The sequence below is a fragment of the Ceratosolen solmsi genome, unplaced genomic scaffold (assembly GCF_000503995.2).
Source record: "Ceratosolen solmsi marchali unplaced genomic scaffold, CerSol_1.0 scaffold53, whole genome shotgun sequence".
Classification (NCBI taxonomy): domain Eukaryota; kingdom Metazoa; phylum Arthropoda; class Insecta; order Hymenoptera; family Agaonidae; genus Ceratosolen; species Ceratosolen solmsi.
The window spans coordinates 878,083-895,837 of record NW_011948441.1 but is presented as its reverse complement, the minus strand read 5'-3'; the positions used below and the strand labels follow the sequence as shown (position 1 = coordinate 895,837).

The 17,755-nt window shown below is 24.3% G+C and overlaps 2 protein-coding genes across 3 annotated transcripts in view; one reads left to right on the top strand and one right to left on the bottom strand.

The window, feature by feature from the left end:
- LOC105365671 (short/branched chain specific acyl-CoA dehydrogenase, mitochondrial) overlaps positions 1 to 17,755 on the bottom strand; it is a 30,829-nt gene that overhangs the window by 2,850 nt on the left and 10,224 nt on the right. Inside the window, exons 1-2 of one of the 2 annotated variants that reach the window (XM_011503897.1) lie at positions 5,141 to 5,523; positions 756 to 1,161 (exon numbers count right to left, since the gene is read on the bottom strand). In XM_011503897.1, coding sequence (XP_011502199.1) covers positions 756 to 1,151 — 396 coding nt within the window. In that variant the 5' untranslated portion in view covers positions 1,152 to 1,161; positions 5,141 to 5,523. Of the gene's footprint in view, positions 1 to 755; positions 1,162 to 5,140; positions 5,524 to 17,755 lie in introns of those variants that run through there. The other variant, XM_011503898.1, reaches the window with a different exon arrangement.
- On the top strand, positions 13,028 to 16,363 carry LOC105365673 (transmembrane channel-like protein 3). Its single transcript, XM_011503899.1, has 9 exons — positions 13,028 to 13,104; positions 13,193 to 13,324; positions 13,391 to 13,719; positions 13,797 to 14,033; positions 14,101 to 14,249; positions 14,352 to 14,745; positions 14,835 to 15,517; positions 15,590 to 15,723; positions 15,955 to 16,363. Exons 1-9 carry the CDS (start codon positions 13,038 to 13,040, stop codon positions 16,056 to 16,058), a joined length of 2,229 nt encoding a protein of 742 aa, XP_011502201.1. The 5' UTR covers positions 13,028 to 13,037; the 3' UTR covers positions 16,059 to 16,363.

Sequence of the window (17,755 nt, the reverse complement as noted above, 5' to 3'; positions counted from 1 at the left end):
ATGTTCGAATGAACGATAATTTTTTTTTTTAATACAATAAAAATAGTTGTAAAATTTAATAAAATATTAGATTAAATAAAGAATTTTCCTATGAATACGTATAAATATATTTATATTTGATTATATAATTTTTTTTTAATAATAATTATATATTGATAAAAATGGTATATAAAAATGGTAACTATAATTAAATGTAATAAAAAATTTTTCAAATAAGATAAAGGAATTAGAATAAAATATGCTTCTAATGGAAAAATAAACAATTATGGTAGCCAAATATTATAAAAAGATCAATCATTAATTAGAAAACTTATAAAAACAAGAATTATAATAATTTTTGTGCATTTTCATGAATAAAAAGTTTTAAAACCAACTTTTAAATGCCTCGGAATAATAATTGAGTCAGAATTTAAATAAATTAAACGTTCGTTCAATTTAATCAGATTTCTATTTTAATCTTACATATTGTAAAAATATAAATAGTTAATTTTTAACAAAAATGGATGTGCAGATAAAAAAATTAATTAACAATATAGATATAGCGTATAAATTCAGAAAAAATAAAAATATAGCTTTCCTAAATTCACAAAGACATAATAAATTGCTTCGATGGCAGCATATTTGACACACTAGATACATTCATAAATATCATACTTTTTAATACACAGTAGGATTCTAAAACAGTAAGATTAGTGTATAAGGATTTACTAAAAATCTATTAATTAAAAAAAAATCCTTTGATCATAATGACATACCTTTTTAATAAGTGAGTTGACAAGAGTATTATGAACATCAACCAGGGCGCCTACGGCCCCGTCGACCTTGGAAACTTCTTCCACGGCGAGGATGGTTGTGAGGAAGCTGCATCCCGTCCCCTCGTACTCCACGGGCACCTCCAACCCCATGAGGCCGTTCTCGAAGAGCTTCCGCAGGAGGCCCCTGTCGATCCTGTTCTCCTTCTCCATCTTGCGCACCAGGGGCTGGATCTCCTCGCGGGCGAGCTTCGCGACCGTGGCCTTCATCATCTGCTCGTCCTCCGTGAGGAAGCTCAGCGGCAGGTGGCCCTGGTACAGCGCCGACCCTAGGTGCAGGTCCCGAACCTGCAGGGTCCTGCGCGCGACCCTCCACATGGGGCTCAGTGCGCCTTTCATTGCGACGGTGCTGCAAATAAAATGCTCATTTGCACAATATTGCCAGAGCTAACTAATCAGCTTTGATAATAGGAAAACAACGGTTCGATTAACAATTGGATAATAATAAGTTGGTTAATTCACTTTTAAAGGCAAAGAGAGCTTAGGATACTTATTAGAGCTATTAACATTAATGTTACCATTATATCAATTTAAATGTATAACTTATAATATTTTAAATTTTCAATTATAATGTTTAAATCGATCTAAATTTATACAATTTTTATTAGTATTAGCGAAACTTTTATTATGTAGGTTATCAAATTTATTTTGAAACTAGTATGATAGATAATAATGACTTAACGATACCGATTAATTATCTTTTAAGCAAATAATAATTCAATTAATTCAATACGTAAAACAAGCTTCGCCTCACACACAACAGCAATTTATTCATTATGGACTCTATTAAAATTATATTTTTAGAATTCAATATTAACTAGTTTATATTCGTTTATTATGTCTAGTATATTCATGACTATTTTAAACAGTAGTTACTTTTCTTCTGCGCGCAGCTTCGTAAGGGATTAATTATAAAATATCTAACAATATTTTTGTAAACGTAAATTGTTTTAACAACAAATATAGTACTGCAATATTTGAATTACGATAATTTGAAATGATACCAGTTAAAAATGAAAGAACGATACTTATTCTTGATTATAAATTACTGATTTTCAACAAGTCACTGCTTATATGAAATAACACAAACATTATCATCATCAGTAGATATACGATTTTCTAAAGATTATTTTTATTTTAAAATTAATCGTTTATTTTGATACATCTAGTACAAATCTTATCCAACATTATATGATCATTATTTTAGAATTTTTAAATAGCATTTAACATATATTATACCAATGAATTTATATTGAATATTACTGTAACGTACTAAAGTTCTATCGTCACCTAAATATATCTAGGTTAATGGGAAATTGTATTATTAATAAGCATAAATTTCATTAAAATCTAACATTTCAAACACAAACTAGTGCATTTAAATTGCTTATAGGAACATATTAATAATGTTAATTATGATAAGATTATATACTTATTGCATCTACTTCTATACAACTAGAGTTTTACACAAATTATAAATTTTATTTAGTAAAATTTCCATCGTTAATACACAATTTGCGATTACAATTAAAATGCGATTAAAATTCTTATCTCAATTTTAATATATTTTATTGTATAACATTAACATTTTAAAACTTTATTTAAGATACGTATAATCAATAAATACGCAACAAATATGTTTTATTATGCTTATATACGATGTTTTTTCACACTTGGGAGACAATAATTAGTTATTTCACTTCAATATCTTATCATTTACATTTACAATATTGCCTTCGATATTTCAGTAACTGCGATTCAGCACTACATGCACTATCACTAATTTATAAATTCTAGCTGATAATTACTTCATTAATATTACTTTCATAATATTTGATTTCAAGAGGTACGCAAGTTGTGAACAAATTTACTGTTATCATAAAAAATTAATGTTTGTGTGCGTTTAGATAGAATTTATATTATTTATTATATTATATTTATATTACGATGACTTTCTTTGTAATATTCAAAACAACGACACTTCTAATTGTTTATATACCTATCTTATATTATCTTAAAAAGTAATATATAATGTTTAATTTTTCGAGCAAATTAATAATGCTGCATATACTTGTTACAATTTTACTTAAATATTAGAATCTCGAAATAAATTCACCCAAAAATTAAACTCTCATTTTCAATAAATATTAGGTTTTACTTCATAAGAAATAGTTCTTTCATTTTAGTGCAAATGTTGGATTTATAACAAATGTCTTCAAAAATAAATGATGGGACTATGAAGATAGACAGTAGTGACACATGTATCAACTCAACTCTTATTGGATGCTCAATTCATTACATAAGGCTGCGTGTGTAGAACCCGTTAGCCTTTTACAAATGAATATATGTAAATATGATTTTATCAGTATAGTACTGAATTACGTGTTATTTTATCCATTTTATCTAGACATTTTTTTATAGTTTTTCATTATTTTCATTAACTGTAAAGTTAAAAAGAAAAATGTCTTCAAATATTTACCTTTGGATATATAATTTGGGTGTATAATTTTGTACATATAAACAATATTTTCAGATTTACATAAATTATATTTCCAATGATAAAATATTAATATATTTAATTTACTAAAATATAATTTATGACTTAAAGAATCACGGGCGACTTTTCTTATAAATGCATTATCATTAATTTCTTAATTATTGATATTTTGTTTTATTGACTTACATAATCATAATTATTAAATTTGAAAAAATAAATTACGTCCTATTGAAAGTTAAAAATTGTTTTCATTCTTAACCAAATTAATTAATTCAACGCGTTCATATGATAATATGAAAATATTATTAATGAAATAAATAATTAAAATAAAATTAAACGGTAATTGTTTTTCAAATAACTTTAATAAATTATTTATAATATCTTAATATATAATATAAAATTTTTTTAATTTTCTTACAAAATTTTCTTCGAATTTTCCTTATGAATTAAAATATAATAAAATGAAGCGTTTTCCACCTTTTATCACAATTATTATTTGTTTTTTTTATTTTTTTTTATAATATATCATTGTATAAACATATTTACATTATTTAATAAATAGATATTCGACTTTTTGTAATAAAGAAAATCGCTCGTATTTTAAAATACGAGAGTAATAGGCGAAAGTTTATCTTGATTATATCTATGTCAGTATGTTAATGATATGTACATTGAATTAAAACGTTTTCAATTATTTGAAAATAAATTATTATTCTAGTTAAAATCAACATGAAATACATATAAACTCAGTTATTTATTGATATTTTGAAAACTGATTTAAAGAATTAAAATAAATCTTGTCATTAAGGCTCTCTATTATCTCTAACTGGAGGCGAAATTTATAATTACAAAGAAATTTCAATCATTTATAATTTAAAATAATAATTAAAAATTTTTTACCCCTTTTGCACCCCTTTTTCATATTAAAAATTAAATACAATTTTAAAACATGTTTTGTTATACCATATAACTTTATTCATCATTCTGACAAATAAATTTAAAATACGTTTTTATATTATAGATAAAATTAAATTATTGTTAAACTTGAACATAATATTCAAATAAGAAAATGATGTATTTTTCGAATAAAATCAGATCAATAACTACAAAACATAAAATAAGACTTTTCAAGAATGAGATATTGAGTGTGTCATTTTAGATATAAAATACATTTATTAACAAATATATATAAAAAGAAAAAACTTATTATTGAATTTTCAAGGCTGTCATTTGCAACAGAATTTACCTTCACTTTTACTATTTAACATAAAGAGCGTTTCCTCTATTACTATCATATGTAAAGTGAATAACATTGAAATTCTTCTAAATAAAATAAAATAATTTGGAATTAATTTTAACAATCACTATTATTTCCATATTTATTACGCGTATTCATTACTGTGCCCTATTTTACTTGAATGTCACTGTGGTTGAACGGATTTGTGATCTAGTGAATTTTCATGTATAGATCAACTATTGACAATTGCAAAATAGTATGCGGTGCTTTTTGTCTGGCCAAGACAAGCACGCAATTGATGCATCTAAAACCAAGTTGGTATTCGCCATTTCGCAATCAATTCTTTGATTACTTCAAAACCTCGAACACTAACACTTAATATTCGTAATAGTAAAAATACAGTAGCCGTGTGTCGAACCGCTAACGAAATCTGTCATTGGAACCCAATGTAAAGAAAATCTGCGAAGATGGCGCACGCGTGGCTACGCTCCATTTAAAAGAATTCAGACTAACTGACGCGAGTCAATTACTAAACGATTCAATCGCAAAACCCATGATCACCCCCCCCCCCTTAAACAAGAGCTCTTTACTTACGCTCAGCCCGTAATCGGCAGCAGTGGGAATCGGCAACGGGATAGAACGCGCGATTTGCGCTCAAGTCGTTCCGTGCGCGTGCGCACTCGCGACCAGACTGCCAAGGAGCCGACGGGGCCCAGCAAACGTCGACGACGTCTGTCCCGGAGAGTGGGGACGCTGAGCCGTGAGCCAGGGGATGCGGTGGCCAGATCTTTAGCTCGATGCTCACGCTATTGGCTTTCACGATTCAATGATGGAAATACACGAGTTGGCCTATTGCAAGTATCCGGCGGTAGTTTCTTGGTCATTAGACTCGATGAGCTATTTTTCCTTAATGTTATGTTCATCATTTTAACAAATACGCACACGAGCTTACGGAATATGAATTTCCTTGTTGTATGTTATAATGGACAAGTGTTAAAAAAAGGCTCATTTAAATCGTAAAAAGGAAATAAATAGAAGCAGTGATGAATCAGAGTTCGCAAAGTGCAGCATGTGTGATTGTATAAAGATGACAGAATATTCGGGCGTTTAGTGCGTTTGTCTGGACAATCGATGATTATAGAGTGTACATTCGAGTCGAAACCTTGAACTTTATTAAGAGGTCATGGGATATTAGATTTATAAATGAATTCTCATTGACTTTATTAAAACAATAAATGTACGATCTGAATTTTTTAGCCATTTAAAAGTAGTAACATCGTGATGACAATGTTGCATCTCGATTTTCCTACGGGTTTTCGCCGAATTTTTAATCCACACTTGATTGTTTTAACAATATAATTTCCTTATATAATTAATTAAATAATGTTTTAAAAATTGATTCGATATTTGAATGCAATACACTTATCTAAAAAATGGAATTGTTGTTACTAATAAAATATTATTCAATTGTTAATGTTTTTATTTAAAATTTAATTAACCATATATATTTTTAAATGTTTAATCAATGTCCATACTAATTAGATGTTATCAATAAATTATGAAAATAACTCTTATTTTCCAAATAATAAATATTAAAATAATTCATAAATATTCTATTTTATTATTAACATTTGCCAAATCTAGAAACATTATCAGCCACAAAATTTTATATTATTTGAAAAAACATGTGCTTATATATAAAAATTTTTAAAAGTGCTCAATTCCAATTATTTTTGCGATAAATTACTTTTATTGTTTTTATTATATAACCATATGAGCTAAGAAAAAAGTAAATTCATTATTTTAAAATTTAACATTGTGGCATTCGCAGAATTAACATACTGATCCATACCTGCCGTATTTTATGAATTTTTATTAATTGCTTTATATTATCGAAGAGCAATTTATTTTCAACTCCTTAAATGCAAAATCGCTTTGAATAATGCATATTATAGATATGCGCATACTTAAGCGTGTGAATAAACAGCTTTTTGAAACGCGTTCAAATGAAGCCATGCGTATACATTATTTACATGCATATTTACATTTACTATCAAATAACTAACCATAAACGCCCGAAAAGAATAAGATGAAATAATGTAATGGATTTCAGAAAAAAAATTCATGACACAGGACCGACTAAAAGTAGTAGAAAGTCTAAAGATGCTGGAATGCGGTTGGGACATTCAACACATTCAGTCACATCCATGAAATGACAATCCACAAAAACACAATAGAAGATAAAAAAAAACTAAAAGCATACATTTAATTTTTAATATTATTTTTATATTACACATCATAAAAGAAATAATATATTTAATGGCTTCTAGACTAAAAAAATTATTATTCTTTGTTGATTGTACAACCAATTACATACGCATACACAAAAATGTTTAAAAAATATACACAGAGAGAAAAAGAGAGCTTTTATAATCACTATAGACTTATTTTTACTTTCCATCATTTTTACATCAATTTTTTATCACATTTTTTAAATTCATTATTCAATTAAATCATAAAAGCAAGCTTAAAAAATATATATATCTTGATATAGTTCATTCTACTCCATTAAAATCACAGCGACTAAAATGTAAAAATAGAATTAATCTGTTTATATATATCTATAAATGATTTCAAGAATTTTAATGTAAAATGTGCCTACATACAATAAGAAACTTCTTTACTTAAGTTGATATACATATTTAAACAAAATTTTTTATTTCTTCGACTTATCACAAATGAAATTATATATAATAAAGTTATATTAACTACAATGCCTCGATTAAATATTTATCGAATTGGAAAAAAAATTAAAAAATAATATGAAACTATCACTATATAAAGAATAGATTTTTTTTTATTTATTATATATATTTTATATTACCTATTATTTATAATTTTTTCTTTTTATTCATTAGATATATGAAATGTTCTCAACATGAATTATAATACTTAACGATTGTTATTGTAATTATTTGTAAATACTATAATATAAATCATCCTTGGAACATTCTGTTGGGTGAAACGCTTCTTCTTAATTAAATATTTCCAATCTATAATCACATATTAATGCTTTTTTTTTTTAAAACAACATAGAAACTTTTATTACTTTTTAGTAATTAATAGATTAAATAGACATTTTGGGTATACTAAAATGAAATTATTTTCAAACATAGTTTAGAATTTTTAATTTGATGGATATGAAAAAAAAATTACATTATGCAAGGAATAAAATTAAAATGTTAAACAAATATATATGAGGCACAACAAATTTAATTATTTTACTTTTGTGTCCAAATTTCAGTAAAGAACATTTAAATGCTGACAGCATCTTTCATATGAACTCGTTACAAAATAATATTCTTATTTTTTAAATTTTTGTATATCGTTCTATAAAATCAAGCCATTGATTAATAATATTTTCATTTTTAAATTTTAAACATAATCATAATTTAATATTGTATATATTTTTTCTTAGGGATTTTTTAATATATTGTATATTAATGTTGATATTTAGCTTTATTTTTATAAAATCGTAGGGAGATTAAAACAATATTCGTATAAAATAACTTACAATTACGTTTAAATAAAACACACATTGTATAATTTTAGAATATACAGATATGAAAATATTAACTTATTTCTATTCATACGAATATTATATTAACTTTTGTTGCATTGTCAATTATTAATATAAAATTTTTCAGCATTCATAATTTTGAGATATTTTACTAAATTTTTGATACATTTAAAAATCTTAAATATATTATATCTTAAATATATATATATATATATATATATATACAATAGTTTTCAATTTTATTATAAAATAAATAAATACAAATTTCGTTCACGGAAGGATGGATTAATAAATATTGTAAATAAAAATTATATTATTAATTATTCACTATTAGAAGACTGTTAATTACAAGTATTGAAAGACTAATATAAAATAAAAATGAGAAAAGCTGTGTAATTATGTACCAGAAATATATGTCATTTATAATCAAAATATAGCTTTAAGTGCTATTTTTGAAAGTAAATATAATGTAGTATTATTTAAAAATTTAATCTAATTGATCAAATATTCTCCTCGAAATTCGTATAAAATACGTTCTTTTTAATAAAATAACCTCATATTACATCTGACTTCCTTTTATATATAATCTTATTAATATAAGAATTTTCATAGCAATTAAGCTTAATAACTGTATTTATAATATAAATATGTTGATTATATAACTTTTTTGGATATTAAAATCGACAGGTAAATACAACTAGACCCTTGCTATTAATTACCCATAAAATTATTAATTTTTTCACTGTAATTTACTACATCCAACATAATATTCCAAATGAATTATATATAAGGCATTGATTATATTAAAGAACACATTTAGGTATTGAAATGTATATATATTTACATTATAAATTAATATTTGTAATTAAAATTATATCTCGTAAATATTAAAGAACAGTAGAATTTGATAAACTTTCAAGAATTTTAAAATTAAAAAGTAATAAATGTTAAATTTTTTCAAATATTTTTTATAAACATTTTTTATAACTTTTACATAAACTACCTAAACGTGGTATTGAAATTTTTTTGAAATATAAAATTATTAATATATTTAAATGATTTATTTACCCAAAAAATTAAAAATAAATGCTTTCATTCAATAATAATTTAAATAATTTAATTGGATTGTATATATTTTCATCTTTGTATCAAAAGATAAATATTGAAACAGACCTTTAATATAGAAGCTGTGAAGACCAAATTTTTTGTGTAAACATATGCTCAGTTTGTTGAACATTATGTAAATATTTTTTTATGCTTTTATTATAAAATTTTGTCTAAAACTTATATATAGAGGTTACTTAAAATATTCATTATATGAATATCTTATATAAATATATTTTGAGTGTCAAACATACGTATTATCGACACATTCAAACTCATGAAAAACAATTAAATTAAAATTAATATCAATCCCAAGTCCATTACTATTTTATGATAACTTTATAATATGTAAATATAAATATTATTGATCAGTGTATTTAAAGTGTAACTAGTAAAAATTTTGAAATAAATATATAAAGAATAGATCTGATAAAAATATTTCTAATATTTACCTTTTGATTAGAATAATGCGCACTCTTATTAACCATCCCTTGTATCTAATACAACTATAAATAAATTATTACTTACTAATTGTATATCTTGTTATTATTTGCATTTCAAATTCGAATATTGTATAAGCCAAATATATTAGGCATCTGAAATGCAAAAACTCATTGAGCCAGACAAAAAGATTAAAAATCATCTCATTTCTATCACCAATATCTATCAAACAACTTTATTAAACTAATTAATTATTGTTCTGAAAAAAAAGATCGAATAAAAGCAAAAAATTGGTTTGGCACTGTAGGAAGTGAAATACTTAAACGATATATATTTGACCTGGTAACTCCATAAATAATAAGCCTTTTAAAGTTTAATCATCTTAATAAGATTATATAAACAAAAACAAGTTTGTATCCACAATTAATTCGAAATAAAATGATTTTCATTAAATGTCTTTTACGTAATTATACTAAATGATTTCCGTCATCATTTTTCAAAAATTATTAAACTATTCCGATATAAAACGTTATTAGATATTATGATCTATATTTAACGATATAACCTTTAAGCCATTAATACTTTTATACCATTATTAATTTTCATAATTATTGTTAATGGCAATAATATAATGCATTCATACACACGCAAACACATTCATTCGCACTCGCATAAATGCATGTATATATATATATATATATATATATATATATTAATGTACTGTATTAATTTAAAATGGATTAACTATTAAAAACACTAGCAAGCAAAACAAAAATTATACATTAATGTTATTTAGTCATTTTAACTTGTGTTTCATATATAATTGTGAGAACTATCTATCGAACTTATTTATAATAACCTTAAATCATATAACCAACATTATATCATTAAAAGTAATCCAATTATTACTCTAAATTGTTTAATTATCTTAATCTTAATGTTGAAAATGTTAATCTGATTCACATAAATTGTTAGTCATAGAAATAAAAAAACTTACCATCAATTATAAATCGTACAATAAGGAAAAATTTCACAAAATTATAATTTTAAGTCTCTCCTCTATATTCTCTTCTAATTGAAAAAAAATATGATTTAAATATATAAAATCACAAAATGTTATCAATTAAATAGTTTTTGAAAATTATTCAATTTATTTAGAATAAACAATAATAAATTTGAGCAATCGCAAAGTTGAATACATTAGAATTGTAGAAGTCACAGCGTCTACATTAACGCTATACACAATCAGATATTCATATTCAATATACTTGGAAATATCAAAATCTAATTGAAAGTCTTTAAAATCATTAATTGAAATTTTCGTAACACGTATAAAACGAAATTGGAAACTATTCTATATTTTTAACATTATTAAAATACCTACAATTCTATAAAATGAAAAAGATATTTAAAAAAAAAATATCCTTATTGATTTCATTCATAGCTTACGGCACTGTCTATATAACTAACTATATATGTATTCAAAATTATATATAATTATATATGTAGAGAATTGTGTTGGTTCTTGTATCCCCACTTGTTGTTTTGATTTCACATAGCGACAATTACTAACTGCCAGATTCCTCAATATTTTATTATACGTATTTACCGTAATTATTTTGGATCATTTTGTTATATATATATATATCTTTGCCTAAATATTTATGTATATAAACATATATTATTATTTAATTTGTTCAAAAATTATACAAAATGTACATAAATATTATATAAAATTATTAAAAATTCTCTATATGAAACATTATATCAAATTGAAATTTATTTACATTATGTGCACTGTATTAACGAACGATTTAAAAACATCAACCATGTTAGTAATATACAGTTATATATATTATTTGTATTTTATTTGTTTTTCATATATTGCAAATAAAATAATCAAAAATTAAATTGTCTTTTATTAAGATTCATTAAACATATGTCGTAAGATAATAATTATTAATTTATTAACGCAATTATTAATGTACTCGTAAAATAATAGTCGGTTTTATTAAATAATGTGCTGTATAAGCTAGTAATTATTCATTGAATGGTAATTATCAGTCAACAGAGGAAATCACTACTATAACTTTATTCAATTTAAAAAAACAATTTATTTATTAATAAATAATGTTCTATAAAAATTGAATGTTTATTGTATAATCACATGAAATATTCTGACACAATGAACAAAAAAATTTCTAAAACATTATCGATTAGTTTCCTATTCTTCATAAAAAATACAATTAAAATTAAATTTATTAAATTTTATTTTTTATTAAAGCTTGTATACTGTTATTAAAGCTTCTGATTAATTTTTATTGCATTTCATTTTATTAATTTTAACGAAAAGTATACTAATGTATGCGTTTTATAATAAATTATTTTTTTATACTGAATATTTTAAACTACCAATAATGTAGATGCGTAATTTCAATTATATATATATATATATATATATATATATATATATATGATTGTGCAGTAGTATCCTTATGGACAATTAATTTTCTCTTATCCCATAATTTTTTTTCTAAGATATAAAGTATATTGCAATTGATGTATCATAATATATTTGAAATTATAGTATTTATTTTTAGTATTTAAACTTGCTTTGTAGTTTATTAAAATATTATATATCTTACACAGTCTTACTTTTTTTTCATTTGTATATAAAAATAATAATTTTATTGTATACTATACTTTTATATTAATTATTGGTTCAATCAACTATTGACTCAATAAACTGTTTATTATTATTATAGATATTTACATATAATAATCAATCAAATATCAATATAGTTTTTCCTATTTTAACTGTTTGCAATATACAAATATTTTACGTATGGTCGGCTAATACATACAAAGATCGACTATGATTTTAATTATAATGAAAATAAAATTTCTACTTTATCGATAATAGGTAACTGAAAATTTTTTATCATCTAATTATACGTGGACTTGCTATACAGACAGTGAATTTCATTGCTAATTTTTTATAAAGGATCGTAATGAGTGTGCATGACGCATGTCAAAACAATTTTAAAAAGTCAGTAACATTTTTAGATTTGTAATAATTATTGAAAACTATGTAAGTGCAAATAAAGTATGTAATTCTTTAATTGTAATAAGTTATTTTGTGGTTAGTAACCAATATGAAACATAATACAATATCTGTTTTAATTGCTTTCTTTGTAAGGGGGCATAATACTATTTAACATAAACTTTTTTAGTACCGTGAAAGGATAAATTGAATATTTAATACCATTTTAAATAATGTATCAAATCAAATAATATTTTTATTTGATGACATGATTTAATGTCAAGATAAATTTAATAATTGCTTTATATTTATAATTAATTATCATGTTAAAATCAAAATCAATAAGTAATATAAATGGGAATTGTGAAGAACTCTTTGAAATGAGCGAAGGTTAAGTAACTTATATAAACATAATTTAATTTAATTAACTTCAAATGTGATTCTAATAAAATTAATGTTTGTTATTTTATTCTTTTAGCAAGACCATCTAGCAGTCATTCACAAAATGGTAAAATAAATATTAGCAGTATAGATTTCACTGTGGACTACAAGAATAATAAACAAATAAATAATGTTAAATACAAACAAAATTTACATACAAAGGAAAAGGGTATATATCTTATTCATTAATGTAACAATTTGATAAAATTTAATTAAACTAGGATTTAAACAATAGGAACCGAGAGCGAAGATTCTGAAAACAGTGAAACTGCTAATTTAATTTATACATACAAAACATTACGATTACCTAAAATAAGCCCAGAAGCAATGGAAGAACAAGCTGTAATAATTGCTAATTCATTTGAACGAAAAAACAAGCTTATGCAAAATAATCCTCTTTCTGAATTACTACGATTAGAAATGATTAGAAACATGCCACAAGGTTTAACTCTTAAAAGATCAGTTAAAGCTAAATTGACATTATCCGTAAGTCAAAAATCAAAAAGAAGACCAATAAGTTATTGGAAAAAATTAAAATACCAGTCAAGTATGGTCATATCCAAAGTAATTATACGAAATTTCAAATTTTGTTTTGGTACATTTGCTTATCTGTTTAATAAATATCATGTGTAAATTTTTAGATGAAAATAATTTTTCATCAAATAGGATCATCAATGGAACTTTGGTATCATCCAATTAAAACAATTGAAGGCCATTTTGGAAGTGGAATTGCAACATATTTTAAGTTTTTGAGATGGTTATTTATTATGAATATAATTGGTTGTATTTTCAGTATTTTATTTGTTACTTTACCACAAATATTAGTACAATCTCATCTCAATGTAAGCTTTAGCTCATGGGATTTATTATTGGGAAATGTAAGGGCACTTTGGAGTATTAATTTTGTACAATATTGCATTATTTTAATTTAATTTGCCATTTCAGGGCTTTTTTACAAACAGTATTTTTTATTATGGATTTTATATTAATAATACTTTAATGATAGATTCAAAAGTAGCGTACAATATGCCTTCAGCTTATTTTTCAACATTTTTCTTTTGCTACATTATTAGTTTTATTTTATTATGTTTTAAGTGAGTACATTCATAATTTATTTTTATTTTTGAAACTTTCTTTTTTTAAACTTTTCTTCAACATAAATTAAAGTTTATAATACTTTTTGTTTAAAATTACAGAGTAGCACGATCGTATAAAAAGTGTTACATAGAAACATCTGGTGGGGCTTATAATCGTTATGCAAATAAAATTTTTTGCAGTTGGGACTGGGGAATTTCCTCTTATAAAGCAGCTAGCTTACGTTCAGCTTCAATTTATAGAGAGTTGGAAGAACTTTTATGGGAGTCGAAAAATATATCAGCACCAATTTCTTGTTCTATGAAGATGTGGACACTTTTAATTAGAATCGCAATGACCACATTAATATTTGCCATTATGTGCGGAACCGGTGTTCTCTTATGGCTTCTATTAAACGAGCATCAAGCTAATGAGTCCAATGTTTTTTCAGTTTTGACAGTACCAGTAGTATTTACTACAATTATAAATCTATTTCCACCACTGATATCTTGGTCGGTAAGTATACAATAGATTACGGACTAATCTTTTATTAACAACGATAAAAAAAAAAAGCTAAACCATAATAAGAGACATTTCAATCATAGATAAAGTACGAGAGGTATGCCAAAGATAGAATTGCTTTTTATATTACCATGATTCGCGTTTACTTAATAGCTGTGATAGCAGTGGCTACGCTGTTAACGTTTTGGCTGACTCAAGGGATCCAAGTCGGCTGCTGGCAGACTAGACTAGCCCAAGAGATCTACCGGCTAATAATTCTCGACTTGTTCGTTTCGATATTCGGCATCTTTTTAATTCAAGCGTTACGCTCGTCGCGACCAATGCGCAATACGCTGGGAGCACCAACCTTTGACATTGCTCGCAATACCCTGAATCTCATCTACAATCAAAGCCTCTTCTGGTTGGTGCACTATTTCAGTCCGCCGATGTCCCTAGTGATAATCGTGAAACTTCTGTTGACATTCTATGTGAAGAAATGCGAACTTCTAACGTACTGCGAACCACCTTCAAAGTTCTGGAGAGCAGCTCAAACGCAAACGCTCTTTCTGGCTCTTACTTTCCTCGGTATGATAAGTGCCATTACCGTTCTTAGCTACATAGCTATCAATGTTGATAGCCATAGCTGTGGCCCCTTTGCTGGCAAGAACTACACCTGGGAGATTGTCGTGGAACGAATATTTAATATAAGAAGGGACAGCACATTTTGGAATGTACTAGACGATATCGCCAACCCGGGTACAGGCATTGCCCTCCTCATTATTATGTGGTAATTGGACACATTTATTTATATGTATAATGTTCCTTTCATATATAATCGTCATTGTTCCTTGTAATTTAGCGTTGCTGTATTCTACTTGAGGGCAAAGGCCGAGGCTTCCAAGCAAACGGTACGCATATTACGTGAAATGCTTATATGGCAGGCCCGGGATAAAGAATTCCTTCTCAAAACTTTTTCCAAGACGAGTGATAAAAGTAAGTGGATATAGTACAAGCCAATAATAATAATAATAATAACAATAATAATAATAATAATAACAATAATAATAATAATAATAACAATAATAATAATAATAATAACAATAATAATAATAATAATAACAATAATAATAATAATAATAACAATAATAATAATAATAATAACAATAATAATAATAATAATAACAATAATAATAATAATAATAATAATTTGTCAATTTTTAATAGATTGGTTACGACATCGACAAGCTTCAAAATCTTTAGCAGATTCGGACATAACTGATTTGGCTCTTGATCACCAGCAAGTTAACGAGCCATCTACAAGCTATTAACGCATAATCGCATTTTTTTAAATATGTGAAATCAGCTTAAAAAATAAAAAAGACTGCATGCCGAAATTGTGCCAAATCTCAAATATAATATATATTTTAAATAAACGCATATAAATATGAATCACACGTAAAAATTCGCTTACACACGCCCACACGCGTAAATACACATATACAAGTACACAAATATTAAAAAAAAAATTAATATATAAAGAATATCGTTTGATATCTTTTGATACATCTTTGATACCACCTTTACCAAAACTTATTAATAGGTATTTAAAAAATTAATTGTATTAAACACACTAACCATGAAGTATATACAAAAAATCTAAGTTTTTTTGATACTACAGAATTAATTTTAATTAATCAGTGAAAGCTTAAATTTTTTAAAATATATTATTGAAAAGATGATATTATTAAATTCTGTTTTAATAATAAGTTAAAAATATAAAAGAACCATGCAATTAATTAAAAATTAAATTAAAATCCCTTGTATGTATCCCTATCTAAATTATGCATGCACATAAACACGATTGAATTGTACCGAGTTAGTTTCAAAATTAGTAGTAAAGAAATATATTTGATAATATTTATTATAAATAAAATCAGACTAAATATTTTGTAAAATAAAATTATATGTGTATGAAACAATTTTAATTGATTGTTACATTAGAAATTATTTAAATTATCCTTACGCAAATTATTATTACCATCATATTTTATTATAATAATTATAATTTATGTTTTTACTATTCGCTATTAAAAATAGAACATTCATTTCAGACATCTTATTCGAAATATTTTAGATGTGTAGTGGTTATTGTCATCGTCGTACGTGGGTGTTATAAAATTAGAATTTATATAGAAATTATATTTATTTTCATGAATATTTTAAGTAGACTTTTACGATTAAGTTGTGTATACGCCTACAAATCTAAAATATATGTTTATACAAATTTTTAAAATTCACATAAGAAACACATTAAAGGGAAGAATATCTAAATATTAAAAAATATACACTAATGAAATTTAATAATTAGAAAGAATTTATGCTAAACTAATGTATAGTATTATTCCGTTATTCTAATTTCCATAAAAAACATAATTACAATTTTAATTTATTCATACAATCTTATCTTATACACTTTTATCTTCTTATTTTAATCTATACTTAATTATATCTAAGCAACTTTTTTATAATTATTAATCTAATTATATTTTGAAATTTACAAATCTATGATTTAAATATGACTTTATTGTTAGATATTTCAAATATAAATAAAGAATATATATATTTAGTTAGTTTAATATTATTTCACAAAAACAAATTTTATTTTTAGTAAACAATATATTTTATGAATTAACAAATTATGATGTTTTTATATATAATGAATATCTTCGAATTGATGTAATTAAAGATCACAATATAAAATGCAATATATTTTTTTTATACAAAAACTTTATACATTTTTTCTAGTTGAAAAATTTTGTATTTTATCTAACTAATTTTGTTATTGTTTAACTGTATATAAATTTAAGTTTATCAATAGTTTCATTGCAATTTAGAAAATATTGATTAAATATATATAATACTTTGACAAAAACACTTAAAAATAATGATTATAAATTAAAAATTGTATAATAGTATAAATGAATATAAGTATTGTGTATTTAATTGACGAAATTTATAATTTTAT

Bases quoted from the DNA above. Each gene is read 5' to 3' on its own strand.
- LOC105365673 (XM_011503899.1), top strand. From the start codon at position 13,038: ATGTTAAAATCAAAATCAATAAGTAATATAAATGGGAATTGTGAAGAA. The intron at 13,105-13,192 runs GTTAAGTAACTT...TTATTCTTTTAG, and splicing joins ACTCTTTGAAATGAGCGAAG to CAAGACCATCTAGCAGTCAT. The intron at 15,724-15,954 runs GTAAGTGGATAT...AATTTTTAATAG, and splicing joins TTCCAAGACGAGTGATAAAA to ATTGGTTACGACATCGACAA.